Source organism: Alosa alosa, chromosome 7 (assembly GCF_017589495.1).
Source record: "Alosa alosa isolate M-15738 ecotype Scorff River chromosome 7, AALO_Geno_1.1, whole genome shotgun sequence".
NCBI lineage: Eukaryota > Metazoa > Chordata > Actinopteri > Clupeiformes > Clupeidae > Alosa > Alosa alosa.
The window spans coordinates 30,989,072-31,014,621 of NC_063195.1; the positions used below are offsets into that span (position 1 = coordinate 30,989,072).

The window sequence follows — 25,550 nt, forward strand, 5'->3', positions numbered from 1 at the left end:
GTGAGTATTGTCAGGCTGTTATTCCACTCCCTCTTTTGAAACGGCTTCGTCGCTTCTACCAACGTGCGGTGATACGTACCGACGTAAACACGTGCAGGTCCCTGGTTACAGGTTTCTGCTCATTATCCCTTCTCTACCATCCCTCTCGCTCTTTCGCATCATTCCCCGACAACAGCAGCGATGGCGGAACCCGTGGCATCGGAGGCTACAGACGCAGCATCCCCATCCCCGACTCCAGCCATTTCCCCGGCAGCTAGCCCAGGATCCGAGCCTCCTTCCATGGCGCTCTCTCCTTCAGCTGGAGGATCTGAACGACTCCTTTTCACCCACGACCTAGTCTCAGGTCGGCATCGTGGGTCGGTCCGATTTGGCCTTGTGGTAATGATATATGGCGAGGATGATTTTGACTCTGATTCGGATATAGATGTGGACATAGCGGGCGATGGCGGAGGTAAAGGAGGTGGTGGTGGCGGCGGCTGTGGGGTATGTGCTGTCTCCGGTAACTCTGATACAGAAAACGGTGCTGCGGACTCGCGGACACGGCCTCTGGGAAGAGGTTTTGTACGGGTGCAGTGGTATCCAGATGGAGTAAAGCAAGACGTTCATGAAACCAAGGTAAGTGTAAAATGTAGCGCTACTTTCTCACAATATTTAGGCTATTTCATTGTTGGCTGGGCATCACACCCGGGAAATGTTATGCTAACATTACGTTTGTTCGTTTGTTAGCCAGTATTACCAGTACCACACCAACATTTTTGTCAGCTAGCTAGCTAACGTAAGATGTGCTCATTAGCTGACTATTGCTAACTGTCTGTCTTATCCAGTACAACGCCTCGTTGAACACCCGATATGAAGTAGTTGGCCAGCAAGGTCGCAAAGGAATGGACAATATGGCAAGGAACGCACTGATGCATTAGCTTGCCTTGCTAGCTACTTCACGTTGTCAGCTCAAACAAACTGGTTGTCAAACAGCTACTCGCTACATCTAACGGGAAGAACATATACAGGCCATGGAAAGGATTGCATGTAGGTTCAGTAAATCAGTCAATCAATTTGCAGTGTGCAGAGATTCATGTTGCATACAGAACAAGTTAACAAGCTAAGGTCCATGCACTAACGGCTAACGTTAACCCATTGCTCGGTAGATGGAATCCTGCCAAACAACTTTGAACGTGACTATGACATATCCTGCCTACATTTGCTGACTTGTGAAAAGTCCCGAGCTCGCATGAGGTGTGTACAAGCCATCTAAAGACCACCAGAATCACAATATTTTTTCAGCATTCACTGCCATTTACAGCGTGCAGCTGTGAGGCGGTTAGACAGGGTTGTTGCTGGAATTTCATATCACTGTGTCATGGTAGAAAAAGAAAAGCAGATTAATTAATGCTATGTTAGAATTAAAAATGTAAACGTGACCCAATCAGTCTGACATATCTTTCCAGCACATAGTTTCTCTGCCACATCATGCAAGTTGTAGGCCTACATCAGCAAGGCTCTACACAGTTATTTGACCAAAGGATGGTCATGCATGATACATTGCTGGGGCAGGGAAAAGATGGAGCTAGGGACTACCAGAGTCCCAACATAACATGATTGGCCTAGAAGGTGCTCCAGCTCTTGCATCCCTCCAGCTCTTTGCAGTCCATTGTGTGAACATGAAACGCTCTGGTTGAGTCTGGTGTGTGGAGTGGTCTCTGACTCATGACAAAGCCTCATCTTGTTGACTGTGGAGGAATAATGGGAGTCAGTGGCAGTTTGCAAACAGACTCTATGTTCTTCTGACTTCCACCCAGTAGCCATCGGTCAAGCTGTGATGCTATACTATAGAAGGAGAAGGTTACAAAAAAAAAAAACACCCCTCGCTTTTCTTGATGTCTACCCCCATAAGAGCACCTTGAGATTTGCCAGTGGCTTTTTTGTAATAGAATTTGCTTTCAATCAAAGCTGGGGTGGGGTGGGTGGGTTTATCAATTCTCATTGGCCTTATAATAATTATGAACCAATTACTATTAAAAATGGTTGAAAGGTTGAGTGACAAGATCTCTGATTAATATTTGTTTGTTAGAAGTTGTGTCTAGTTAGCCTTATGTTGACTATGGAATATATAACACAAGAGATTAGCTGTTGGTGAGAGACCATTAGAAGGAAGGTCAGATTGATCCATCTAGGCCTAAGTGAAGCCGGGCATCTTTGGGGATGACTGCTATATCTGGCGTTACGGCATCCCATGACGGCCATTTGTCAGGCCTGGACTGCAGCCTCTGCTGGCGTAATTGCTGTCGCCCCAAACCCCTGACTTTTCCACCATCTGTTAACAAGGGTTGCTGCTGCTGCTGCTTCTTCCCTTGCTTGACATGAACTACCAGACAGGACTGTTTACTGCAGTCCTCAACTTCTTTTGATGGGCCTAAATCCAATTAGTTTAGGTGGGGTTGCATTTCTACAGTGGCAGTAAGACCCTGTTTTGTAGAGGCATTGGGAGGTGATTGCTTTTATGCAACACATATTTGTTGCCTTCCATCAGACTGAGTCCTTGGTCTCCTTGGAGATCACAAGCACGCGGTCCAACACAGGGGCTGTTAATGAAAATCAGCTATTGAGTGGGACATGCCGTCTCCTTTGAAAAACATCCCACCACCTTGCAGTGTATAGTGTTTGTTGTGGAAATTCATCCTTGGGAGGCAGACACTTTTCAGATTAATAAGACGGGGCACTGCACAACCTGCACAGACATGGCTTTGATTGAAATCTATTTAATGATGAATGCCTGCCAATGTGTGTGTGTGTGTGTGTGTGTGTGCTTAAATTCAGTCCCTAAAAGCGAGAAGTCAGTGAGCACACTTGACTGCATGCCGTTCTGCGAGTCTCGTTTTCTAAGATAACAGAGAGAGTGGGGCATGCTGATCAAGTTAAGGCATGTTGATCAAGCTGATTTAAGAGCCCACCACCAGCCCAGCCCAGCCCTGAAGAGGCTAAGTGCCCCATCTCCGCTGAAGTCATGGGGAGCCAACGCCCTGTCCGGCAGGCCTTCCCCTGGGGATGGATGGAGCGGGAGAAGGAGGGAGGGGGGAGGATTGGAGAGATGACACAGCAGAGGAGGAGATGGGAAGGCTGGGTTGGTGGGGGAGGGGGATGGGGCGGGTGAGAGTGAAGTGGCCAGGTCTGCTGTCGACTTGGGTGCAGTGGGACAGATGGTAGCTATGCTAATTAGCTTGTTTCTCCCCTCTTTATTTTAAATTTAGAAGAGAGATGAAGAGTTGGCGTCCCTTATCTGTTATCCCACTCCAGTCTCACACACCCCATTTTTAGAGGCAGCCTCAGTCTTCATGCGGCCCTCAGGCGCATTAACAACAATAGCCTCCATCCGCATGGCCTGCCTCATGTAGCACTTCAGTTTTTTTCTACGGTTGGCTTTCGCGTGGGGGAATATGAATGTTTATTGCCAGAGCTGTTTAATATTTGTGAGGTGCTGTGAGACACACACACACACACACACACACACACTCCGCTGTTGCTTCCAAAGCAATTTGGAGAAGAGTCACGTCTTTCCTGGCAATGTCCTAAGCACCAGTGTGGATGAATGCATGGCTCTCCCATCCCATCCCATCCAGTGATTGATGGGTGGGTGGGGGGGGGCTCGAGTCAAATGTCATTGAACCCATAAACGTCTCCCAGGCAGGCGGGCTCAATGAGGCATCTGCCATGCTTTTGCTACCCGTCCCAGGACCCAACCTACGCAGCGCACACGAGCGCTTGTTAGCATGTAGCATCGCAGCTTGCTTGCTTTTTTCTGCACAGTCATCCTGTGTGCTCTGAGTGTGCGTGTTGCTATTGGATGAACCTGGTGACTGGTTACCAGCCAAGCCCCCGCAGGCCAGCCCTTTTGTTTACGCTGGTATTCTAGCACTGCTGGGGCTCCGATAGCCGCCACCTAATTAGGACTGGCGATCGCTTTAAATAGGCTTTTAAATTTCCATTTTCTCTTCACTTAGGGAAGCATGTTCCTGTCAGAGAATCTATTTAGGCCATGGCAGCACTTTTTTTTTTTTTTTTCCCTTTCCCTGTTCAGCGTTGTCCAATTAATCTGAGTAATTGCTTGAAACGTAAATAAGCACATGCAGTGAGTCGTGCTGTTGCAGAAGTTGAACGTCAAGACGCCTTGACAAAGGCATCCTACGGATTGAGTGACTGACATGAATTGAATTGGTCTGTAAACGTGACAAAAACACAAAGCCTTTGTTTTGGAATTCATGTCTTGTTTTTCACTCTGATCCTGAATAACAGGGTTTCGTTTCTCTTTAATGCTTATTTGCATGCGTGCATTTTTGCGCCTCACTTTCTTTATTTGTTTGCACTACCGAACAAATCAATTGTCTGCCCATCAGCGGGATCCATCTTTACTCAAAGCAGTCCTATGATTGACACCGTGGCCAGCTCTGTGTTTACTGGAGAGCCTCACTGGCACTGCTACAGCTTTCTGCTCCTGGCCAGAGAGGCTCTGCCTGACATTGGCTATATCGGTGCTAAGACCTTAATGGACTTAAGGAGGACTAAGGGCAGTATACTCACATCTGTGACCCCCCCCAGTCCAGGGCCTTTATAGTGCAAACATTAACGTTCAGCTCCGTCATTGAAAAACGAGACTGGGTGATGGAGCAGCCTGACCGCTGCAGTTGTAATACGCTGTGATGGGGGGAGTCTTAAGGGCAGGTTAGTGTGTTTTGCGCTTGGTTGGCTATAAGTCCTGAGCACAGAGGGGGAAAGGCAGGCGTAATCTCTCTGTCCACCGCAGACGGCTAATCGGTGACAGATTGCCATGCAGCCAGCGCCCGCCAAAAGAGACGAGCAGGGCTGACCTAATGCCAACGACTGCCAGCTCTCTGTGTGTGTGTGTGTAGAAATGGGCTTCCAGTGTCTGCTGTCAGTTTCACACATAATTCTGGTGCAGGCGTGGCATGGCCATGACAACAGGAGTCAAACTCCGAGCGGTTGGAGGGGGCAGGGTGGCGAGATGACTCCGAGGTCGAGAGGTCACGGCTGCTGGCGTGTAGGGAAGGACGGCCGGAGCGCGCTGGGATGCCAAAAAGGTGTAGACTTCTTTCCTGTGCTCTGTCCAAGTGGCGTCGTCGTCGTCGTCTTCCTCTCGTTCTCTCCTTTCTCTCTTCCCCTCCCCCCTTCCCTCCTTCTGCCTCTCTCACTCCCCTCCCCAAGGATGCAGCCCAGTGATGTAATGTGGAAAATCTACCTCTCCCAAGATAACGCATCAGATGCTCTCCATCTCCTCCTCCTCCTCCTCCTTTTTCTATCTGTCTTTCTCACACTTGGTTTTACACTCTCACTTTCCCTTGTTTCTCACACTTTCCCTTGTTTTCTTCTGCCATCTTTCTCTTCCTCTGCTTTCTCACTCTCACTCCTCCCGTCACTCTATACCCCACCCCCATGACACACACACACACACACACACACACACACACACACACACCAACATCACGCATGGACATTACCTCTCCTGTCATTGACCTAATATAGCATCGTGGTCATACAGTGCCACTCTGAAGCTGACCTCAGCTTGTTTTGAGCCGGTTTTGGACGCTGAGATGAAACCTGACTGGTGTCGTCATGACTCTGTCCCACAGCAGCCTGTGTGCGCTCAGCAGCGCAGGTGAAGGGTTAAGGTTGGGACTGGGAGCGGACGCCTCTTAGTAGCCTGTGTGCGCTCAGCAGCACAGGTGAAGGGTCAAGGTTGGGACTGGCAGCGGACGCCTCTTAGCTGCACAGCTGCATTCAGGCTCCTTGGTGTTTTCAGCAGAGACTGTTAAGTCTGTCTGTTTGTTTGTCTATTGTTTTAGATGTCTCTACAGGTTGGGGTGTAGCACAGTTGTGGGGCATCCTTCAACCACATTATTATTATCCCATTTGAGTGGAGCGTTTGTGTGTGTTTTTCTCGTGTGTGTGTGTGCACAACCTGCCTGCCTCTTTCTGTGCAGCTCTTGATGACCCAGAGAAACAGCAAGGTCGCCGAGCACTGCAGAGTCCCATGGTGCAGTCAGGACTATCTCTGGTTGTCTATCTATCTCTCTCTCTCTCTCTGTGTGTGTGTGTGTGTGTGTAGAGTAGACAGGTCGGGGAGTGTCTGCTCTTTAAGGCGTGGCTCCTCCACAGCTGCAGCTCTCCATGCGGTGTCTCTCTCCATCACTTTCTCTCACTCTCCCCATTGCTCTTTCTCCATTACTCTTTCTATCTCTTTTTTTACATTACTCTCTCTCTCTCTCTCTCTCTCTCTCTCTCTCTCTCCTCTCTCTCTCTCTTCCTCTCTCTCTCTTCCTCTCTCTCTCTTCCTCTCTCTCTCTCTCTCTCTCTCTCTCTCTCTCTCTCGGTCGCTCCTCCGCACGCTGTGCTGCGCTGCTCTTCCCTCGGGGCCTCCAGGGAAACGACTCGTGTTCATTAGCCCAGGATGTCCAAACAAACCTGGGACAGGCGGATTCCTATTGATCCCTGTAATCAATCTGCACCCTCTAATAGTGGGTGCAGCCAAGGGCGAGGGTTGTGACAGTGTTCTTGTTTCGTTGCGCTAAGTCTTTGTTGTCGTGTGTGTGTGTGTGGTTTCCTGAAAAGACCCTCCGCAGTCAGGTGTTCAATTAATTATCCAAATTTTGTTGTGACCCGGAGGGATCTCTGTTCTCTCGCCTTTTTTTTAGCACTGTAAAAACTGCTGGCCGCACAGGATGCGAGTTAAAGCAGAGGGAGTGTGCAGGAAGGTCCAGGAGAACTCCCTCCATCTTTCTCTTCCTTTCTCTCTTTCTCTTTCTCTCTCTCTCACTCACACACACACACACACACACACACACACACACACACACACACCTCTCTTCCCTCTCCATCTCCCTTGTCACCACCACACCACCATGCAGAACAGTCTGCCTGTTGCCAGGCAGGAGGATGGTTCTTTGTTCTGATAATGGCATTGTGCATCACCATTGTGCATTGTTAATTGGCAGCTTCTGGTGTGTAAACAATGCCCGCGCTCCCAGTAAACATCATTACTGAACTCCCATTATCAGGTTATCAGGTGCTTTTGGCCCCTAGGCCGTTGACCTTTCCTCAGGCACAAAGTAGAGGTTTTCTCATGGCTGACGGCACCAATAGATATTAGCAAACAAGAAGTGGCTAGAACCAAGGACAAGTTATTGTTTGCCTGTTTGGTCTTTTCGAGTAGTGACCCCATGTGAGTTTGTTTGTGTGTGTGTGTATGTGTGTGTGTATTTGTATTATTGCTAGATAACTGAAAGCACTGCGGCCTCGCTGCATCTCCAGTGGTGAAAGTATGCGGCTGACAGCGGTGTCACGCTGAGGGGAAACGGCATGCGCTGGGAGGTCCTTTGTCTGGAGCCAGACAGGGACAAGATTGATGCGTCCCCCTCAAAACACTCAATCACTCCCTCACTGTCTTCACAGCGAGAGCCAGACGGCAGCTCAGCGAATGACCGCCCCCCCCCCCCCCCACCATCCTCCTATCACCCATCGCCATCTATTTTTAAGAGACTGACATGACATCCAGCTGCAGTACGCTTCATAAACTCCCAGCATCGTAGAAGGGCAGCATTAGCGATAGCTGACAAGTCTTCATGGGTGAAATAGCTTCATGTTTATGACCTTGTGGACTATAATGGAAAATAAAATAATAAAAACCGGGCTCCTTTCACGCTCACATATGGACAGTTGTTGTCACGACGGCAACAATCAAACGGCTAACTACATCACTAAGCAGTTAAAATGAGAGAGAGAAGCTAAATCTACATGTTAGCGCTGTGGGTGGGTTTGGATTTCTCGTGAAGCGTTATTGATAGTTAGTCCTGGTGAATTCTGAGGGGGAAGCAGGCCGTCTCATCAGGATGCTTGTGAGTGCGTAATGAAAAATTGCTAACCCGGGGGGGCAGGCCCAATCTGTCTTCCCCTCCGACATCTCTGTCCTCATCCCAGAACGGAGCAGAGACGGGTTGGGGGGAAAGGAGGGGCCGGGAGGGCTTGACAGACAGGCTGTTTGGAAAAGATTACAGTAGGCGTGGAATGCAGGGGGAATCGATAATATGGCCCAGCCTCCTGTTTCCTGTTTTGTGGTGATTTGGGTCTGTGGCCTGGGAGCTGTCATCTGGGAGGTAGTTCAGCAGATTTACTGATGACACACACACACACACACACACACACACACACACACACACACAGACACTTGCTGCAGGAGGCCCTTTTAGTGTTTGTGTGTGTGTGGGTGCTGCAGGGTAAACTAGCTATTAAAGGCCCGAAAGAACGCAGGCTGCCACACAGTCTGGCCAATCAATTCTCTAATCAGTAAATGAAGTGCCCGCGCGCTGCAGATTGCCAGTTACAAGCCTGCCCGCCCCCCCTGGCCTCGGGACACTTCGCTCGGGCAGAATGCCAACGAGAAGTGGCGTCTCCCGGCAGAGCCCTCCTCAACATCACCACTTCCTCTTCCTTCTCAAGAGAAACCTTTCATTTGACTGGTGTGTTAGCAGGTGAACTAATTTGGCCCAATTGTGCAATTATGAAGATAATTATTAGTCATTAGGTTGAAACTAGATATGAAATGGGAAGTGGAAGTATAATAAGTCTATTAAAGCACCTTGATTGTGGAAGAGGGGGAAAAATGGCACAAGAGCATTCCAATGAGAGTTGGAATGGCCTTCTGGTGCAGCCCCACAGCAGAAGCTGAGAGCCATGTGAAATCCTGGGCAGACTCCACCACTTACCAGCAATCTCTAGAATCCTCATTAGCATGTGGCTCCACGTGTTGGAATCTTGCTGCATTCCTTCCTCATCCCTCCAGCCTCCCTTTCTCTCCTCCTCCTCTCCTCTCTTCCTCCTCTCCTCTCCTCTCTTCCTCATCCTTCTGTCTTCGGCTGGCCTGTCAGCGAGCGATGCTGTGTCATCCCGTCTCATCTCCTGGCGTCTCACTCCGCTCCGTAGCTGGTGTGGCAGGCAGGGCCGCCGCCGCTAAACTGAGCTATTTAGCCGGAGAGGAGGGGAGACGCTGCCTGCTGTCACCTTGCCTTCGCAGCCTGAGCCTCAGGGTTGTTTCTCTGTGCGAGAGAGAAGGAGAGAAGAGAGGCAGCTCAGGGCCACTTTAAGGCTGTAAAGTTCTCTGAATTTCTGAAAGTGTGTCTCATGAATGTTTGTGAGGCCGCTAATTGCACATTTAAAATGAGAGTACGTCATTATTAGAGTTGCCACTTTTACATTACAGATGCATCATTGATTGTATCAGGTAATCGGGTAAATATTCATGAGTATGATTAAGCTAGTTGTAATCGATTGATTTTTAACGTCATGATCAGTGGAAAGAGCCCTATGGCATTGTTTTGTTGGAGAATGAAGCCATACAGCTCTTCTATTTTACCACTTACTCGGAGTTAACTTGCCCAGGTTTGTCACCAAACCACGCACTTGGGATACGCCCCAGGTAGCTCCCCCTTTGTTCCCCTTTTCCCCCACTTTGTTTGTTTCCAGTTCACAGAGCTGGAACTTTGTAACAAAGATCGTGAGATCGTGATCGTGAGCTCAAACATTCAACATGTTAATCGCTTAGCATCGCTTGCCCTACCTTAAGATGTGCCACACTATACCATCCCAACCACAGTCCTTAAACGTGAAAATGATTTCAGTAAGAATCACTCATGAGAAGAAGCGGAGAGGTAGAGGGGAGGTGAAAGACTGGAGGCTGTCAATCTCTGTTTGGTGCTTGATACCTCGTGATCATAAAACTATTATTGGAGTCGAGATCGAGGTGTAATTGAGGTTCAACACCTTTAAGATCTTCCAAGAGATACAGCTACTGTGGCAGAGTGACAACTGTTTTTTATGCCCGTTTGCGAAACTATTGCACCGATCACATTTATCTTTCTGCAGATAGAGAAGGTACTGCTGTCTTCCTGAGCCTGGTGTACAGAGTTGGATTCTTCCCCCTTTAGTTCCATGAGGCTCCATAATATTAAAGCTTAGAGCAGCCTGTCAGTCTGCAGGCCTTTTTTGAAAACTTTGCAAATGTTATCTTCAGCACCCACACACTCACTAAATTTAGCCACGTTTAGCAGTAGCAAGGATCATTGTTTTTTACTGGCAGAAACATGACCCAGGTCCCTGTGGATGGGAAGGCCTAAGGCAAATAAGAACATACACACCGCACACTGTGTGGTGGATTTCTGGCCCTCCGTTAAGCTGGTAGGCCGTGTTGTTGATATGCGGTGCGTGCCCATACATTATGACACGGCATCACGTTGATCCTCCCTAAGCCAGTCGGGCGCCCCATGCGGGTGTCTCCACGGCACCCTCCCCTCCCTGGCACATGTGTCCCAGACAATGCCGTCATGCCAAGATACCCCGGGCAACTCGCTGAATTCTAAACAGGCAAAATCTGCAGCTACCTAATAATTAGGACCCCCCCCCCTCCCCTCCACCTTTCTCTCATCCCCCAGAGCGGCCTGAATGAATGAAGCATATGTCCTGCTTCTCGCCACACTTTTCTCACCACTCTCATGCTCCTCCTGCTAGGATTGGGGGTCCCAATTATTAGGTAGCTGCAGATTTTGCCTGTTTAGAATTCAGCGAGTTGCCTGGCGGTGCTGCACGGTGGCGTAGCGCTACTGTGCTATGACATTCACTTGGAGCCTCATTTGTTGCTTACGACATCACCCTCTGTTCAAATATTTATCCAAAAACATACAGATGCAGTTGCAGATAACCAGCAGGCTGCCAGCAAGGCTTCTCTCGAGACTGACAATGAATTTGGGTCACTTATTTTTTGCCATGTGCCGCCGACACCCTACTTTTCCCATCATCCTCTTGTGCCTCCCTGTCCTGCAGAGCCCGGGGTTCACACTCCCACACTCAGGAGATGCTGGAGAGACATCTGCTGCACCTTCGCCATGGCAACTTGCCTGTGGAGGTCCCTTTTGAACTGTTGGGGGAGGGGTAGAGGTTGTGGCTTTCCCCAAATATGTCCCCACTGTAGGGTTTATCATCACACTCAGCGTGGAACCTGTAATATGTGGTATTGGGGTGTTTCATTGTCCTTGAAGTTTGGGTGTTTTGCAAAAAGGGTACTCGTTTTTTAACAACTTGCGAGAACTCGAGGAGTGCGGTTAGGGTGTTAGACTGGCTTTCCCTCTGGTGCCCTTTAGTTTCAGGGATTCAAATAGTTGAAAATGTTTTAGAGAAAATCTAGCTATTCAGTTAATACAGGTGAGCGCCTCAGATTTCCTTTAAAACATTTTATGTCTGTATATTCTGCTGTTTCCTTTGGTTCATTTCACTCAGACTTGGACAACTGTCTGGGTGTCTTTGAATTCCATCGAATCTGTGCTTTTAGTGTGTATGGTCCTTCAATTTGCTTCGCCTCTGTCTGTAGTGAGTAGTAGAATACAAATGGTCAAATGGTAGAATACCCCCCTCCATGGTCATTTGCTCCCCCTGAGAAAAGCCGGCGTGCCTCTCTCCACTCTCCTCCCCAGCATTTGAAATGCATGGAGTCATCTGTGGCTGCCCAGCCCCGTGCAGTGCAGAGCTCTCCGTTCTCATGCAGCACCCTGCACCACCTGCAGCCGCCTGCCAAGTTGGGAACTGGGCTCTGTTGTTTTCATGAGCTGCCAAACTGGCACCTCTCCTTTGACCAGTTGGCCTTACCTGCCACAGTCTCCGCGTTATTGCTCTGAAGAGCAAGGCCTTTTTGCGGTGGCCTTTTTGAAATGCCACTGCACACGCGAGCCGTGATCGGTCAGTCGCTGGCTAGTTTGCTGCCCAAACTACCCACCCCATCTCCATGGCCTGCTTTTGAGCCCTCGTTTTATGCAGGCCTCTTCTCCTCAGTGTCTGCTAACAGTACAAAATGGAAAACCTCTTCCTGCTGGATGTGTCAGTTTGTCAGTTAGTGTGTCTGTGCTGGTGTCCCAGCCCTGCAGAGACTCCTTCCTATGAGCGCCAGTTTCATTAAGCTGTTTTGACTATTAAGAGAGTAAAACACTGTATCTGTAGCCTAGATCTATGTTTTGACTATTAAGAGAGTGAAACACTGTAGCCTAGATCTATGTTTTGACTATTAATAGCGTAAAAAAAAACACTGCATCTGTAGCCTAGATCTATGTTTTGACTTAAGAGAGTAAAACATGGCATCTGTAGCCTAGATCTACACAGGTCAAAAGGTTGGGGTCACTTAGAAATTTCCACTCCATTATAGACAGAATACAAGCTGAGATGAGTTGCATTGTTTTTTTAATCAGGGCAGCAGTTTTCATTATGTGCTTACATAATTGCAAAAGGGTTCTCCAATGTTTTCTCAGTTAGCCTTTTAAAATGATATCAGATTAGTAAACAGAATGTGCCTTTGGAACATTGGATGAATGGTTGCTGATAATAGGCAATGTAGATATTGCATTAAAGATCAGCCGTTTCTTACTACAACAGTTGAGAACACTTTTGCAATTATGTGCACATAATGTAATCTGAACTGCTACCCTGATTAAAAAAACAGTGCAACTGATCTCAGCTGGTACTCTGTCTACAATGGAGTGGAATGGAAATTTGTAAGTGTCTCCAAACTTTTGACCGGTAGTGTATGTTTAGGCTATTTTGCATTGAGGTGTGAAAGTGAAACTTCAGTTGGTCGCTGCTGTACTATCCAAGTGTGACCAATCAATGTATCAGGACTTTCTGAATCCAATGAGTAGCTCGGCCACAGAGCAACACTGGTTTATGCTTGATGTCCTCAACTGCCACACAAAGCAAAGTCAAAGCCAAATTATTATTCTACTGAAGTCCTTTGTAAATGTACTTTTTTTCTGTACAGAAAACTTGCTGCTACAATAAACATAAAGCTGCTAAATAAGCAATTACTGACACGATGAATCGGTTATTAAAAACACAAATAGGGATTATTGTATGCACTGCAGGCAGCAACTGGTTACTGTAGTAGTCAACAGCTCCATCTGCTCTACTTGCAGCTGAATCGCTTGACTAAGAGAAGTTGGGTCTGGGTTAGAGCTCATGCGGTTGGCATGGGTTTCCCACAGTGGCAGAAGGTTTAGGCCATTAGGTTAGGCTGGGCCCCATCCATCAGGGCTGGAGAGGAGACCTTCTGAAGTGTGGGTACTGCTTGTGACTCGTGACTGTGCTCCACCGTTAGCACTCACCCCTCTCTCTTCTCTTCTCTCCTCTCCTCTCTCTCTCAGCTCAAACTTGAAGATCGATCCATCGTGCCTAGAGACTTTGTACGACGGTTGAATTCCAATGTAAGTAACCCCCCACACACACACACGCAGAGAGACACACAGAGAAAGACGTGCACACACACAGAGACACACACAGAGACACACACACTCATTCCTACATTCCCTGTTCTCTTTCAACTCTGGTGCTTTATCGTTGGCTCACTGTTTGATTAAGCTTCTCGCTTAAAGCCGTGGAAGCTTTTGATGAATTGGGTGTTAATTAATGAGACTGTGATGACTTATCACTGAACCGGGCTTGTTGACCCATGTGGATATGAACATGCGCCCAAACTCCAGAACTTTAAAAAAATGATCATATTCATTTTATATGAGTAAAAATGAAACTTAATAGGCAGAGCCGGCATGTCATACAGTGATTAAGTGCAGGGGTGTCTGTATATGAAGGTTTGTTTGTGAGATGTGTTTCATCTCTGTGTATTGGTTTCACCCCCACAGGATAAGCAGTGTGGTATAGTCACCAACATTAACATAGAGTGTGCCGTGAAGTTGGTTGGAACCAACTGTGTCCTATATCCTGTCAGCAGTCGAGACCTGCAACACATATGGGTAAGAAGCTCTCCTCTTACCTGTCCATTCTTATTTTAGGTCTCCGCTAACCATTTTCTAGAAAGGTTAATGGGTTTACGTCATACCTGTGGTGATTTTCAGGTCATTCTAACATTGTCTTTTCTTCTTCGTCAGACATTTATGTATGGGGATTACATAGTGTACGACTTCTGGCTGGGGAAGGTCTATGACTTGAGCAACAATATTATCTTGAAGCTTTCCAATGGAGCCAGGTAACTTTTTTTTTTTAATGACTTAATCACTTGTGTTGGGATTTTTCCTCACGTTGAAACAGTCTTTTAACAGCTGTTTAACAGCCTTTTTCTGATGCTGCATGCGTGACCGTGTGATTTTGCTTGATGCAGGTGTTCAATGAGTGAGGAAGATGGCTCCAAACTCTATGACGTCTGTCCTCACGTCAGTGACTCTGTGAGTGGAGCCTCTCGAACCATTCCTTTGACATCTTTCTTCTTTTTAAAAGATGTCATACTGCAGCTCACACTCCTTTCTTTCTTTCTTTCTTTCTTTCTTTCTTTCTTTAACGTCCCTCTCTTCATCCCTCGCTTTTCTCCTGTCAGGGGCTCTTCTTTGATGAGGCTTATGGGTTCTACCCAGGCCAAGTTTTGATTGGTCCGTCGAAGGTATTCGCCAACGTGCAGTGGCTGTATGGCGTAAAGCCAGTGTTGAGTAAGAAGACGAAGTTCCGAGTAGTAGTGGAAGAGGTAGGTGGACCCCAGCCAAGCGCACAGATGTAGACGCACATAAATTCACCACATTCGACTGGAGCACTTTGTTCTTTTGATCCCATTTCTGATACGTTAAGTGCTAACTGTTGCTACCTCGAAAGATGACCTTACCATGACATAGCAAATACATATGCAAAGTTATTTAAATGTACACACTCACTTTTCATGGACCTCGGTCTGCATTTTGAATTTTGAAAAAAACATTTACCAGCAGCTATTCAGCCAAGCTAAAAGAATAGAAAGCTGAGCTGGGTGTAAAGAGACTTGAAAGGTTCAGATGCAAAAGCCTCTAAATGCCACCTATGTCAAAAATGAGAGAAAGATGGAGAGTGGATGCTCTCCACACATAGTATACGTTAATCAAATAATTTAACTTCAAAACCCACTAAATACCACTCTATTCCTGGTCTGAAATATCGATTTGTAGGCAAAAACCTATAGGAGCCTGATTTTAAATGCTCATTTAAAAGAAAAGTGGTCAGACAGATTTAGAGGGTTTTGTATCTGAACTCTTCACTTGTCCCCCCCCTGGCCACAGGTGCAGGTGGTGGAGCTGAAGGTAACGTGGATCACCAAGAGCTACTCCCCCAAGGGCTCCGACAGCGTCTACCCTCCGCCCTCCACCATCACCCAGGAGAACCTCTGCAAGTACGTCAGACGCACGCACGCACACACACACACACACACGCGCACACACACACACACACGTTGCACCAGATGAGTCCATGCTGTGCAGGGGCTGGAAGGGGTGTGTGTCATTAGCCACCTTTGTTACTGTGTGACATTGAAATGGACTGCTGCAGCCAAGACGCTCATTGTATTCAAGCCGTAGTGTGTGTGTGTGTGTGTGTGTGATGTCCAGCACACATCTTGTGTTTTTGAAGCGCTTGTTGAGCAGCTCTAGCCTGCTATAATCACACCCAAAATACATAGTTTGAGTATCCTTTGGTGATTTTAAGGGGAGGCGGTCTGCAACATCATCCACCATACCTCACCAACCAACAATTTTAAGAGCAGTTAGCATTTGCTTTTTAGGGATGAGGGCACAGTCACTTTTGTGAGACTCATTCTTCAACAAGTGATGTGTGTATTCATTCATGTAAGAACATACTGTTAATTTTACCATACAGTATGTGACCTTGGAGTCTAATAATGCTGTGTCTGTTTCAGAGTGAAGCGGTTGGGTTACTATGACCACACGCAGAGGCAGCTGGGTGACCGGGCACTCTACGTGTTCCCGTCGAAGGTGGACGCCACGCGCATCACCTGCGAGGGGCCAGAGGGGGCGCCGGTGCACCCCGAGGATCCCGTCTGCAGGAGGGTGCGTATGTGAGGTCACTCTGGAGCTCCGAGCTTCTCAGGGGTCAACTGTAATCTGCCCCTTCGTCTTTGTAATGTACTGAAGTTCACTGTCCTCCCTGCTGAAGGTCACTCGGCCCTTGTGTCCATTCTTAATGTTCACGTCTTGCTTATGTGTTTTGTTTTTGTGTGACCAGCTGAAGCGGATGTTTAAGAAGGAGCTGGGGAGGAAGTCAGCGGACAGTGCAGATTCACACGGCAACCGTCTACAGCCAGGAGACAAGCCTGACCACGCAGACGGTAGGTGGGAGTCTCGGGTCAAATTTCTTTGTGATCTTGACCAAAAGTTGAACTGGAATATCAAAGAAAAGGCCCAAGTTGAGCTACTTTGTTTCTGACTGACTTAAAGGAGAAATTGGCGAGTTTTCACGTAGATCTCTGTTTCTCGAGGTCATCGAGCACTGTCGGTGAGAAAAAAAGGAACACAAACGGTTTTATCTATTGCTACAGCCAGCACCAAACGCAGCCAGGCAGCTACAAATCTACACTCTGGGTGCATGTACATGGGAGCTCATGATTTATCGACAGTACTCTGAGATCTATGTTAACTCGCTGGATTTCTCCTTTAAGATTTCCAAGGATTACATGAAGAACCTGTTTAGTTGCCACTTGGCTACTTTCTCTTCTCCTGTGAGAAAGGGGTTTATTATCAGTGGACGAGTGAGATGAGGTCTGTAGTTATGGCGTTCACATTTACTCTCCTGTGCGTGTTCAGGTGAAAAGCAAACTGAGGCCAAGCATGATGGGATAGCGGAGGACCCCTCAGCGCCCCGTTGCCCTAACAACGGCCCCATGGAGCGGACTGACGGCGTGACGGACAAGGAAGTGCAGACGGGCGAGGAGGGCCACGGCGAGACGCTGGGCGACCTGGACTCGGACGCGGAGGCGGACGACACTGACGACACGAGCTCCATCACGTCGTCGGCCAGCTCCACGGCCTCGCTGCAGAGCACGGGCCTGGGCCACAACCGCAAGAAGAGCATCCCGCTGTCCATTCGCAACCTCAAGAGGAAGCACAAGAAGAAGAGGACCAAGTTCTCCCGCGAGTTCAAGCCCGGCGACAGGTGAGCGCACTGGGGAGAAGGCCATAGTGCTCAGGCCTCTTACAGTAAGCACATGTAACCTGGCACAGTAAATAGTGATGTTCCACCGCACTTCTGGTAACACTCTTGTGCTTCACTTCTGGTAACACTCTTGTGCTTCACGGGAGAGGACTGGTCATGCAGTAAAAAGGAGAGGAGCACAGACGTTTAGATTGCTTATTTTAATTTAGAAAGGAGCACAGATGTTTAGATTGCTTATTTTAATTTAAAAAGGAGCACAGATGTTTAGATTGCTTATTTTAATTTAGAAAGGGGCACAGATGTTTAGATTGCTTATTTTAACATTTCGACGTGGTTACATCTTCATCAGAGTCCATTAACCTGGCACAGGGCTGTCTTTGTAAACATTTGCAGAGATTTCCAAAGCAATTGGTTAACGCTGGGGAGAAAACATCTCTGCTTTATGGAATTGTAGTTGATGGTTGTTTTTTGGGGTTACATTTGTACTGCTTCAGGACATGATACTGGATTTCGGTGTTCACTTAGAGCCAGTGGAATTGTTTGCCGTTTGCAAAAAAAACCCACACTGCTGAAAAGGCAGTACTGCGCACCGCCCCTTGCCATCGTAGTCCTCATTAAGACTGGCTGCCTGCGTTCCCTTCCTCTCTCTGCAGTCTGTAGAAAGTGTTTCAAGCTTCACCTAGGAGGCCAAGACGGACAGGAACTGCAGCAGATGTCAGAAGAGCAGGTTTTGTTCTGGGCAGGGCCGCTCTGAGCAGCTGGAGCCTAGCTGAGTCTGTGTCAACGTCTGCTCTCCCAACGGGACCACAGTCTGGGCATTCACAGTGCTGTCACTCACCCTGCATGCAATTACCTACAAAACCTAAAATATGAATTCTTTGAAATGTACATGTTACAAGCAGATGGGTGCAATGAAAGGACAGATGCAATACTCTTAGTATACTAAGACTTTTTGCAGTTAATTTTTTAAAAAGTTATAATTGGAGGGCAGAGGGTGCAGGTTGTGGCATTCTGGTTAAGAGGTCTGGCACGGTCATTTGCGCCGCAGGCAGCCAGACACTTAACTTGACCGCCTGCTCCCACTCCAGTAGTGCTGTCTGCAGACACACAGCATTGCGCTGCAGTGAGTGCTTGGCACAGCGGACCGGGCTCATCCGTCTGCCAGAGTATCATATCATCTTCATCATCATCATCATCATCATAATCATCATAATCATCGCAGCGGCCAGCTCAGGCCATCGAGCGGCGCGGCCAAACAAAGGAGCTGTTCATCGATCGCACTCTTGGGCCCCTCTGGAGACGGCTAGCACTTCTCTTTCCCGCTCAGCCAATCGTTGGTGCCTCTCCCTCCGGCTCCCTCCAGCTCTCTCCGCTCTCAGCAGACAGGGCCTCGGTTGTCTCCGCTCTGCTAACAAAATGCCAACATTGCCCTCAGCCTATGTAGCAATTAGCATGTGACTGTACTAACACTACTGCAGACCTGGTTACTTAACATTGCTTTCCATGTTGTGCTAGCCTTTGTATAGTATGCTGTGTGGTTTAGGAAGGGAGCCCTGTCTGACCAACACCTACACCCCCCTCCCTCTCTGTGTTGTTGCTGCTGACAGGGTGGCGGTGGAGGTCGTCTCCACAGTGACCTCGGCTGATGTCATGTGGAAGGACGGCCGACTAGAGACGGGCATCCGCTCCAATGACCTCATCCCCATCCAACACCTGGACAACCACGAGTTCTGCCCTGGCGACTACGTCGTCGACAAGCGCTGTAAGTGACCTCACAATGGCTCATTCATAGACTCCATATGCTTCATACATATCTAGATCTACGTGGTGAATTATGGCACAATGCTGCAGTGGCTGTTTTCTTTATGATGCTTCAACACATATTAGTTTGTGCTAGTCTCAGTAAGAAGTAGATTGCCACCTGAATGCTAGGATTTCCTAGACTTCAAAGTACATGGATTGGAATAGCTAAGAGGGCCTTAGTGGCCTTATAATTTGCTTGCAAATTATAGTGTGTGTGTGTGTGTGTGTGTGTGTGTGTGTGTGTGTGTGTGTGTGTGTCTCTCTCAGCCTCCGCTCCCCAGGACCCAGGGCTTTATGGGGTCATTCAGTCAGGTGACCACAAGGGCAGGACGTGTGCTGTCAAGTGGATCAAACTCAACGCTGCGGGCGACGATGTAGAGGTCAGCCAACTCAGTGTGGGGTCACAGTGTGGTTGCCATGACATCGGCAACATCAGTTGCACTGACCCGGTCACCTCTCTGAAGCCTATCTCTTTATCCATCAACAAATGATATGATTCATTATATAATAATCAACCACTGAACCTAACGACAATGTGTGGGTTTTGTTGTGCGGAACATTGAGTTAATGTTTATTTTGTTTACGCTTGCACATTCCTTTGTTTTTCCATCGTCTAGGTGATTGGTGAAGAGGAGGATGTCAGTGTTTATGACATCGCTGATCATCCAGACTTCCATTTCCGCACCACGGATATAGTCATCAGAATAGTCAACCCTGACCCAGAGGACTGCGAAAATGACAGTGTAATTACCAGTTATTCCTTCTATAGACAGTCTTGAGGGAATTTCATTACATTTACACTCATAACCAAGCTTTGAGTGAAAGCAGTCTTAGTGGGCCAGACATGAGAATCCTCTAATACCCACTCATAATGTCTACTGGCATTATCCCAAATATTCCTTCAAACCCCACCTTGAAGGACTTGTTTGAGTCCGTAAATAGCTTAAACCGCATTTGAAATGTCTGGTCACCCACATGCCCACATCTCCCTGTGGTTGTTTCCAAACATGCCTGGACATAGATGTGGCTATGCGAGATGAGAGTGTAATTCCATCTTTGTGTTTTTTTTTTTTTTTTTTTCTCTCTATGTGCAGACGTCAGTGGGTCATGTGTCCAGAGTGGATGTCAGCAGTAAGGTGGAGGTGGTCTGGGCTGACAACTCTAAAACCATCGTACTGCCACAGGTACTGAATCAAGCACAACACAACACAAACACCAGCACACAAGCCCAAAACAAAGCCATTCCTCGCTGCATATCTCTGATCTCCAAGATGGTGTCTGGAACTGCCTCTCTGAACTTATGTTAAAGTCTGACCTGTTTCTCGTGGAGATGAATGGCCCTCACATAGTAATTGCAGAGGAGTTGAATGATAGCCTAGAAATCTAGACGCGCCCCTAGCGGCAGCAAATTACATTTGCTGCCAGGGCTAGTCTAGCAACTCTCCGTTGGCTTGTGAGCTCCAGAAATCGAAACTGAATCAGGCCAATGAAATCGTGTATAGAGTCGTTAGGTGGGCTTAACATAATGATTGATGGCAGAGTTGCAACCCGGTTTGGCTTGAATTCCCGCTACTTGAAAACAAATAAGATGGATGTTGCTGTTGGCTAACAGTGTGACACGAAGTTAAGCTTTTGTTAAGTTGGCAAACGCTTGAACTAGCCAACTAGCTCCGCTGGTGGGAAACGATGGGACTCATAGCGCTGCCGCTGTCCTATTAGCGTGCAGAGGGAATTTGAAAGACAACTGATTATCCGCCCCTCGGACTGAGCACTGCGAACGGTGAGTGTCCAGACCCTACATTTTAATGTGGGTCTGGCTCGTCAGGCTAGTTGAATGAAGTTGAAATTGGATCATTTAGATACGGCTGAACTGCTCCATTACGTTCTGTGCTTGTGCTCCTTGACTTGATTTGAGCTCTCGATTGATGGATGTTCTCTTGCCATCATCTGCCCCATCCGCAGCACTTGTATAATGTGGAGTCGGAGGTGGAGGAGTCGGACTACACCTCCGTGGAGGGCAGCAGCAGCGGCGCCTCCTCCGAGTGGGAGTGGGAGGACGAAAGCGACAGCTGGGAGACGGTGGAGGAGGAGCACAAGGAGGACCCGGCGCCGGCCCCAGTGCCCACCGCGGCTACCGCCATCGCCGCCCCCGAAACTACGCCCCTGACGCCAGTCAGCGGGGACGCCCCGGGGGCCGTCGGCGCCGCCTCTACCGCGACCCCCGACCCGTCGGCCGCCGCCGCCACGACGCCAGGGAACGCGGAGGAGAAGCCTGGTAAGGAGGGCACGGCGCGAGGCTTGAGGGAGCTGAAGGAGGCGCTGAAGATCCTGGAGAGCCTGAAGAACATGACCGTGGAGCAGCTGTGGACCGGCTCGCCCACCTCCCCGACCTCCGTGGAGCCCTCGGCCGCCGCGCCGACCGCCACCGCCACTGCCGCCGCCACCACGCCGGCGTCTGCCGAGCCGGGCGCCAAGCCCACCAAGGAGAAGCGCTTCCTGGACGACATCAAGAAGCTGCAGGAGAACCTCAAGAAGACGCTGGACGTCGTGGCCATCGTGGAGGAGGAGCGCAAGGAGGGCGCCGCCGAGGAGGAGCGGCCCGCCGCCACGACCGCCTCCGCCGCCCAGCCGCAGGCCGAGCCGCAGACGCCTGTGCGCTCCGAGTGGCCCAGCGACACGCCGGTGCTGTGCCAGCAGAGCGGCGGCAAGCCTGGCGTCACCTTCACCAGTGCCAAGGGAGAGGTGTTCTCCGTGCTGGACGAGGCACCAGGTAATTTCAACCTAATGAACTCTGCTGCTCTGGGAAGGGAAGAATCTATTGCCCCATTTCTCCTCTCCTCACTGCAGTTAAAACAGCACTAGGGAGCTCTGGTCTAAAACTAGAGCGCTAACTACCTAAGAAGCATGCAATAACCTTGCAAACACCACCTTACAGCCCAGTTGGGACTGTGTAATAGCCTGGATTGAAAAAAAACTAGTTGCCTATAAAAACGCATGCCTTAAAAAGAGGCAAGTTGTTGCTTTAGAAGAAGGTCTGTCATGTTGCATTACACTTTCACTGTACTCAAATCAGGACTCTGGGATGTCAGGACTCAAAGAGATTAAAGAAATGAATTTTAGGATCCCTCCTTTTCAAGTTGGTTAAAAATAAGGGTTTCAGGGACACCACTTCTCATCCTGACCTTGTTGCTGGGCCTGGTTTTCGAAGCTGGCACTATTTTAGAATCAGCTCTCTCTCTCTTGAATTGGCTCAAGGTGTAGTGGCTACACCATTCATCAAATCTCCTCCAAAAAAACTAAGAACTTTCAGAGGGGTCAAGTTTTGAGACAAACGCTTATCTCTTTAGTTACATTTTAATATTTGTCTCTGCTACGTTTCCTCTCCCTCAGAGACTCACACCTTTAAGATCATGGAGTTCCAGCCGGCTGAAGCCAAGAAGTTCTTCAGCACCGTGCGGAAGGAGATGGCTCTGCTGGCCACCTCCCTGCCCGACGGCATCATGGTCAAGACCTTCGAGGACCGCATGGCAAGTCCAGGCTCATCCACTGAGCACCACCAACACACACACACACGGACACAAACACAGGGACACACACGGATACACACACACAGGCAAAACTTGACCAGACTGAGATGATTTCTTCTCAGCCTACAGATGCATGCTGAACAGAGAACAGTGTGCCTTGAGTGATGGTTTCATTCAAAGCATCTGATAGAGCGTGTGTGTCTGTTCCTGACTAGTGTGTGTGTGTGTGTATCTCTGTTCCTGACTAGTGTGTCTGTTCCTGACTAGTGTGTGTGTGTGTGTGTGTGTGTGTGTGTGTGTTCCTGACTAGTGTGTGTGTATCTCTGTTCCTGACTAGTGTGTGTGTATCTCTGTTCCTGACTAGTGTGTGTGTGTATCTCTGTTCCTGACTAGCGTGTGTGTATCTCTGTTCCTGACTTCCTGCGTTTTTCCTCCGTGCTTCCTGCTACAGGACCTGTTTTCTGCTCAGATCAAGGGCCCCACACGCACACCCTATGAGGACGGGCTCTTCCTGTTCGACATTCAGCTCCCCAACATCTACCCTGCAGTGCCCCCCCTCTTCCGCTACCTGTCCCAGTGCAGCGGCCGCCTCAATCCCAATCTCTATGACAACGGCAAAGTGTGCGTGAGCCTGCTAGGGACCTGGATTGGCAAGGTAATGTACTTTGGAACTAATGTTTTTGCTTTAGGGAAGACCTGTAAAGGGGCACTTTAAGTGACCAGTTATCTATTTTGGACTTTCATGGGGCCTTGCATTTGATAAGGCTTGTTTTATACCCATTCGTCAGGTTCATATATTTTGAGTTAGACTCATCAGTTTCTTATGAGAAGTGGTTTTAGAAGTGGTTGAGTACCTGAGTCATATTGTGTGGGAGCCTTTGAATCAAAAAGACTGTAAGACCTTGAGTCCTGTGATGAGATTTGTATGACTGTCAGAGAAAGTGGCAAATTAATCGACTCATTCTGGCTGGTGGAGATTGGGAATTTCTTGCATTTAAGTTTGCCACCCACTACATGTGTTCTGTGGTTATTCTGTCCTGCAGGGCACAGAGAGGTGGACCAGCAAATCTAGCCTGCTACAAGTGCTCATTTCCATCCAAGGTCAGTGAAAACATCAATGAAACTTTATTGGTTTTCTCGTTACATGCTAATTTAATTGATGATTGACTGTTATATGGATTTATTGGAGTCTTTTTTTAATTTCATCATAAACACTAGCCTGACATTGTCATACTCAAATTCTAGTCAGAAAAAAACAATAAAATCAATATCCATTTTGACAAGGTTTGAGGATTGCTTTAATGAAATAGTTGTGATGTATGACCTGCCTGGTAGGAAGAACAGGAGCCATTCTTATTCTAGTCCTGTAGGGCCATTCTTATTCTAGTCCTGTAGGGCCATTCAAGGTGAAGCCACCTGCCCCGTCCTGCTGCCTGTCTGATCCCATTGCAGATGGATGTTTTATTCATATGGGCACAGACTGCGGCGAGAATCTCATAAAAGCTCCTTGATGCCTTAAGCAGATCAAAGTAGGGATGCGGCAATGGGGATTTCAACTTTTAATGATTCTTTTTTTTTGTAATGTAATAGAATTTCTGTCCCAGTGAGCCTCCGTATAGGTTCTGCAATGCAGAACGACAGTCTAATTTTGTGTAATGAATAATTTACATGCCTGAAGATGTTACACTGGGTCCTAATAATGAGGAGTTTGGATATGCTTTTTATATATATATATATATATATATATATATATATATATATATATATATATATATATATATATATATATATATATATATATATAGATCTGTTATTAAAGGAACCGTATGTAAGAAATGTATTTCAATTAATCATAAAATGGCCCTGATGTCACTAGACATTAAGAAATCATGTTCATTTCAAATACTTATATCACTGACAACAGTAGTAAGACCAGGATCTTGTAATTTAGTTGCAGCCCTCAACTGATGTTGATGTTGTCATGTTGTGTTTTGGCCTGATGCGCCACCCTCCACCTATCTACTAATCACGAAGTCAGTAGTGTTTCGGCATCCGGGTTGACTGCTCTGCCAGTCAGGGGGAAGGGGGAGGGGATACACCGCTCTACAGTCATTTGAAAGTGATTGCAGTACCAGTTTTGGTCACAATCTTACATACGGTTCCTTTAAATAATTCAATGTGGACTGGCCAGTGATCAGTAGACATCAGTGTGACTGACTCTGTTGCCGTAGGTCTCATCCTGGTAAATGAACCTTACTACAACGAGGCCGGCTTCGACAGCGACCGGGGACTGCAGGAAGGCTACGAGAACAGCCGGTGCTACAACGAGATGGCGCTGATCAAGATGGTGCAGTCCATGACCACGCTGCTGCAGCACCCCGTGGAGGTCTTCCAGCAGGAGATCCGGGAGCACTTTGACGCCTGCGGCTGGCGCCTGGTGCACCGGCTCGAGTCCTGGCTGGAGCTGGACGGGACGGTGGTGGAGCGCGGCGGCGGCAAAGCCGGTGGAGGAGGAGGAGGAGGAGGAGGATGCTTCCGAGACCGAGAGCCGCTGGAGGAGATCCCCAAGGCGCTGGCGCACAGCAGCCCCAGCAAGGAGGAGGACCTGGAGGACTCGGGCCTGAGCCACTCCACCACGGCGGCGGCCGGGGGCTCGTCCGGGAGCGCCTCCACCCTGCAGCAGGACCTCAGCCAGAGTTCGGACTGCGAGGGCTCGGTGACCGGGGGGAGCGCGGGCGGCGGAGCGGTGGAGGGGTCAGGACGGGTGACGACGACGGCAACGACGGCGACGTCAGACGGGGCGGCGGCGGCGGTGGTGTCCACCACGCAGGGCTCGAGTGGCGTGTCGCAAACCAAGGAGTCTCAGCCCACGGTCAGACCAAAGAAGCGGAGAAAGAGCTACCGCAGCTTCCTGCCCGAGCGCAGCGGCTACCCGGACATCGGCTTCCCACTCTTCCCCCTCTCCAAGGGCTTCGTCAAGAGCATGTGTGGGGTGCTGCTGCAGTACCGGGCCGCCCTTATTGCTGCTGGCATCGCCGAGCACAGGGAGGACAAATAAGGACCGATCCCCACCACCCTGTCGCCCCCTCTCCTCACCCCCCTCCAGTTGTCTCTGCTTCTTGGCACTACTCCAAGAAAAGATTTGTTCTCCCCCCTCACCTGCCTGCAAAAAGCTGCACTGTGCCCCCCTCTTTGCTCTCTCTCTTT

General features: G+C 48.7%; 1 protein-coding gene across 1 annotated transcript; it reads left to right on the forward strand.

Annotated features, from left to right (window-relative positions):
- On the forward strand, positions 1 to 25,550 carry ube2o (ubiquitin-conjugating enzyme E2O). Its single transcript, XM_048249373.1, has 19 exons — positions 1 to 615; positions 13,239 to 13,298; positions 13,734 to 13,844; positions 13,980 to 14,077; positions 14,210 to 14,273; positions 14,423 to 14,566; positions 15,129 to 15,238; positions 15,761 to 15,911; positions 16,087 to 16,189; positions 16,665 to 17,013; positions 18,621 to 18,775; positions 19,084 to 19,196; positions 19,434 to 19,559; positions 19,911 to 20,000; positions 20,779 to 21,586; positions 22,207 to 22,343; positions 22,795 to 22,998; positions 23,387 to 23,444; positions 24,575 to 25,550. The coding sequence occupies exons 1-19, from the start codon at positions 181 to 183 to the stop codon at positions 25,399 to 25,401; spliced, it is 4,143 nt and encodes a 1,380-aa protein (XP_048105330.1). The 5' UTR covers positions 1 to 180; the 3' UTR covers positions 25,402 to 25,550.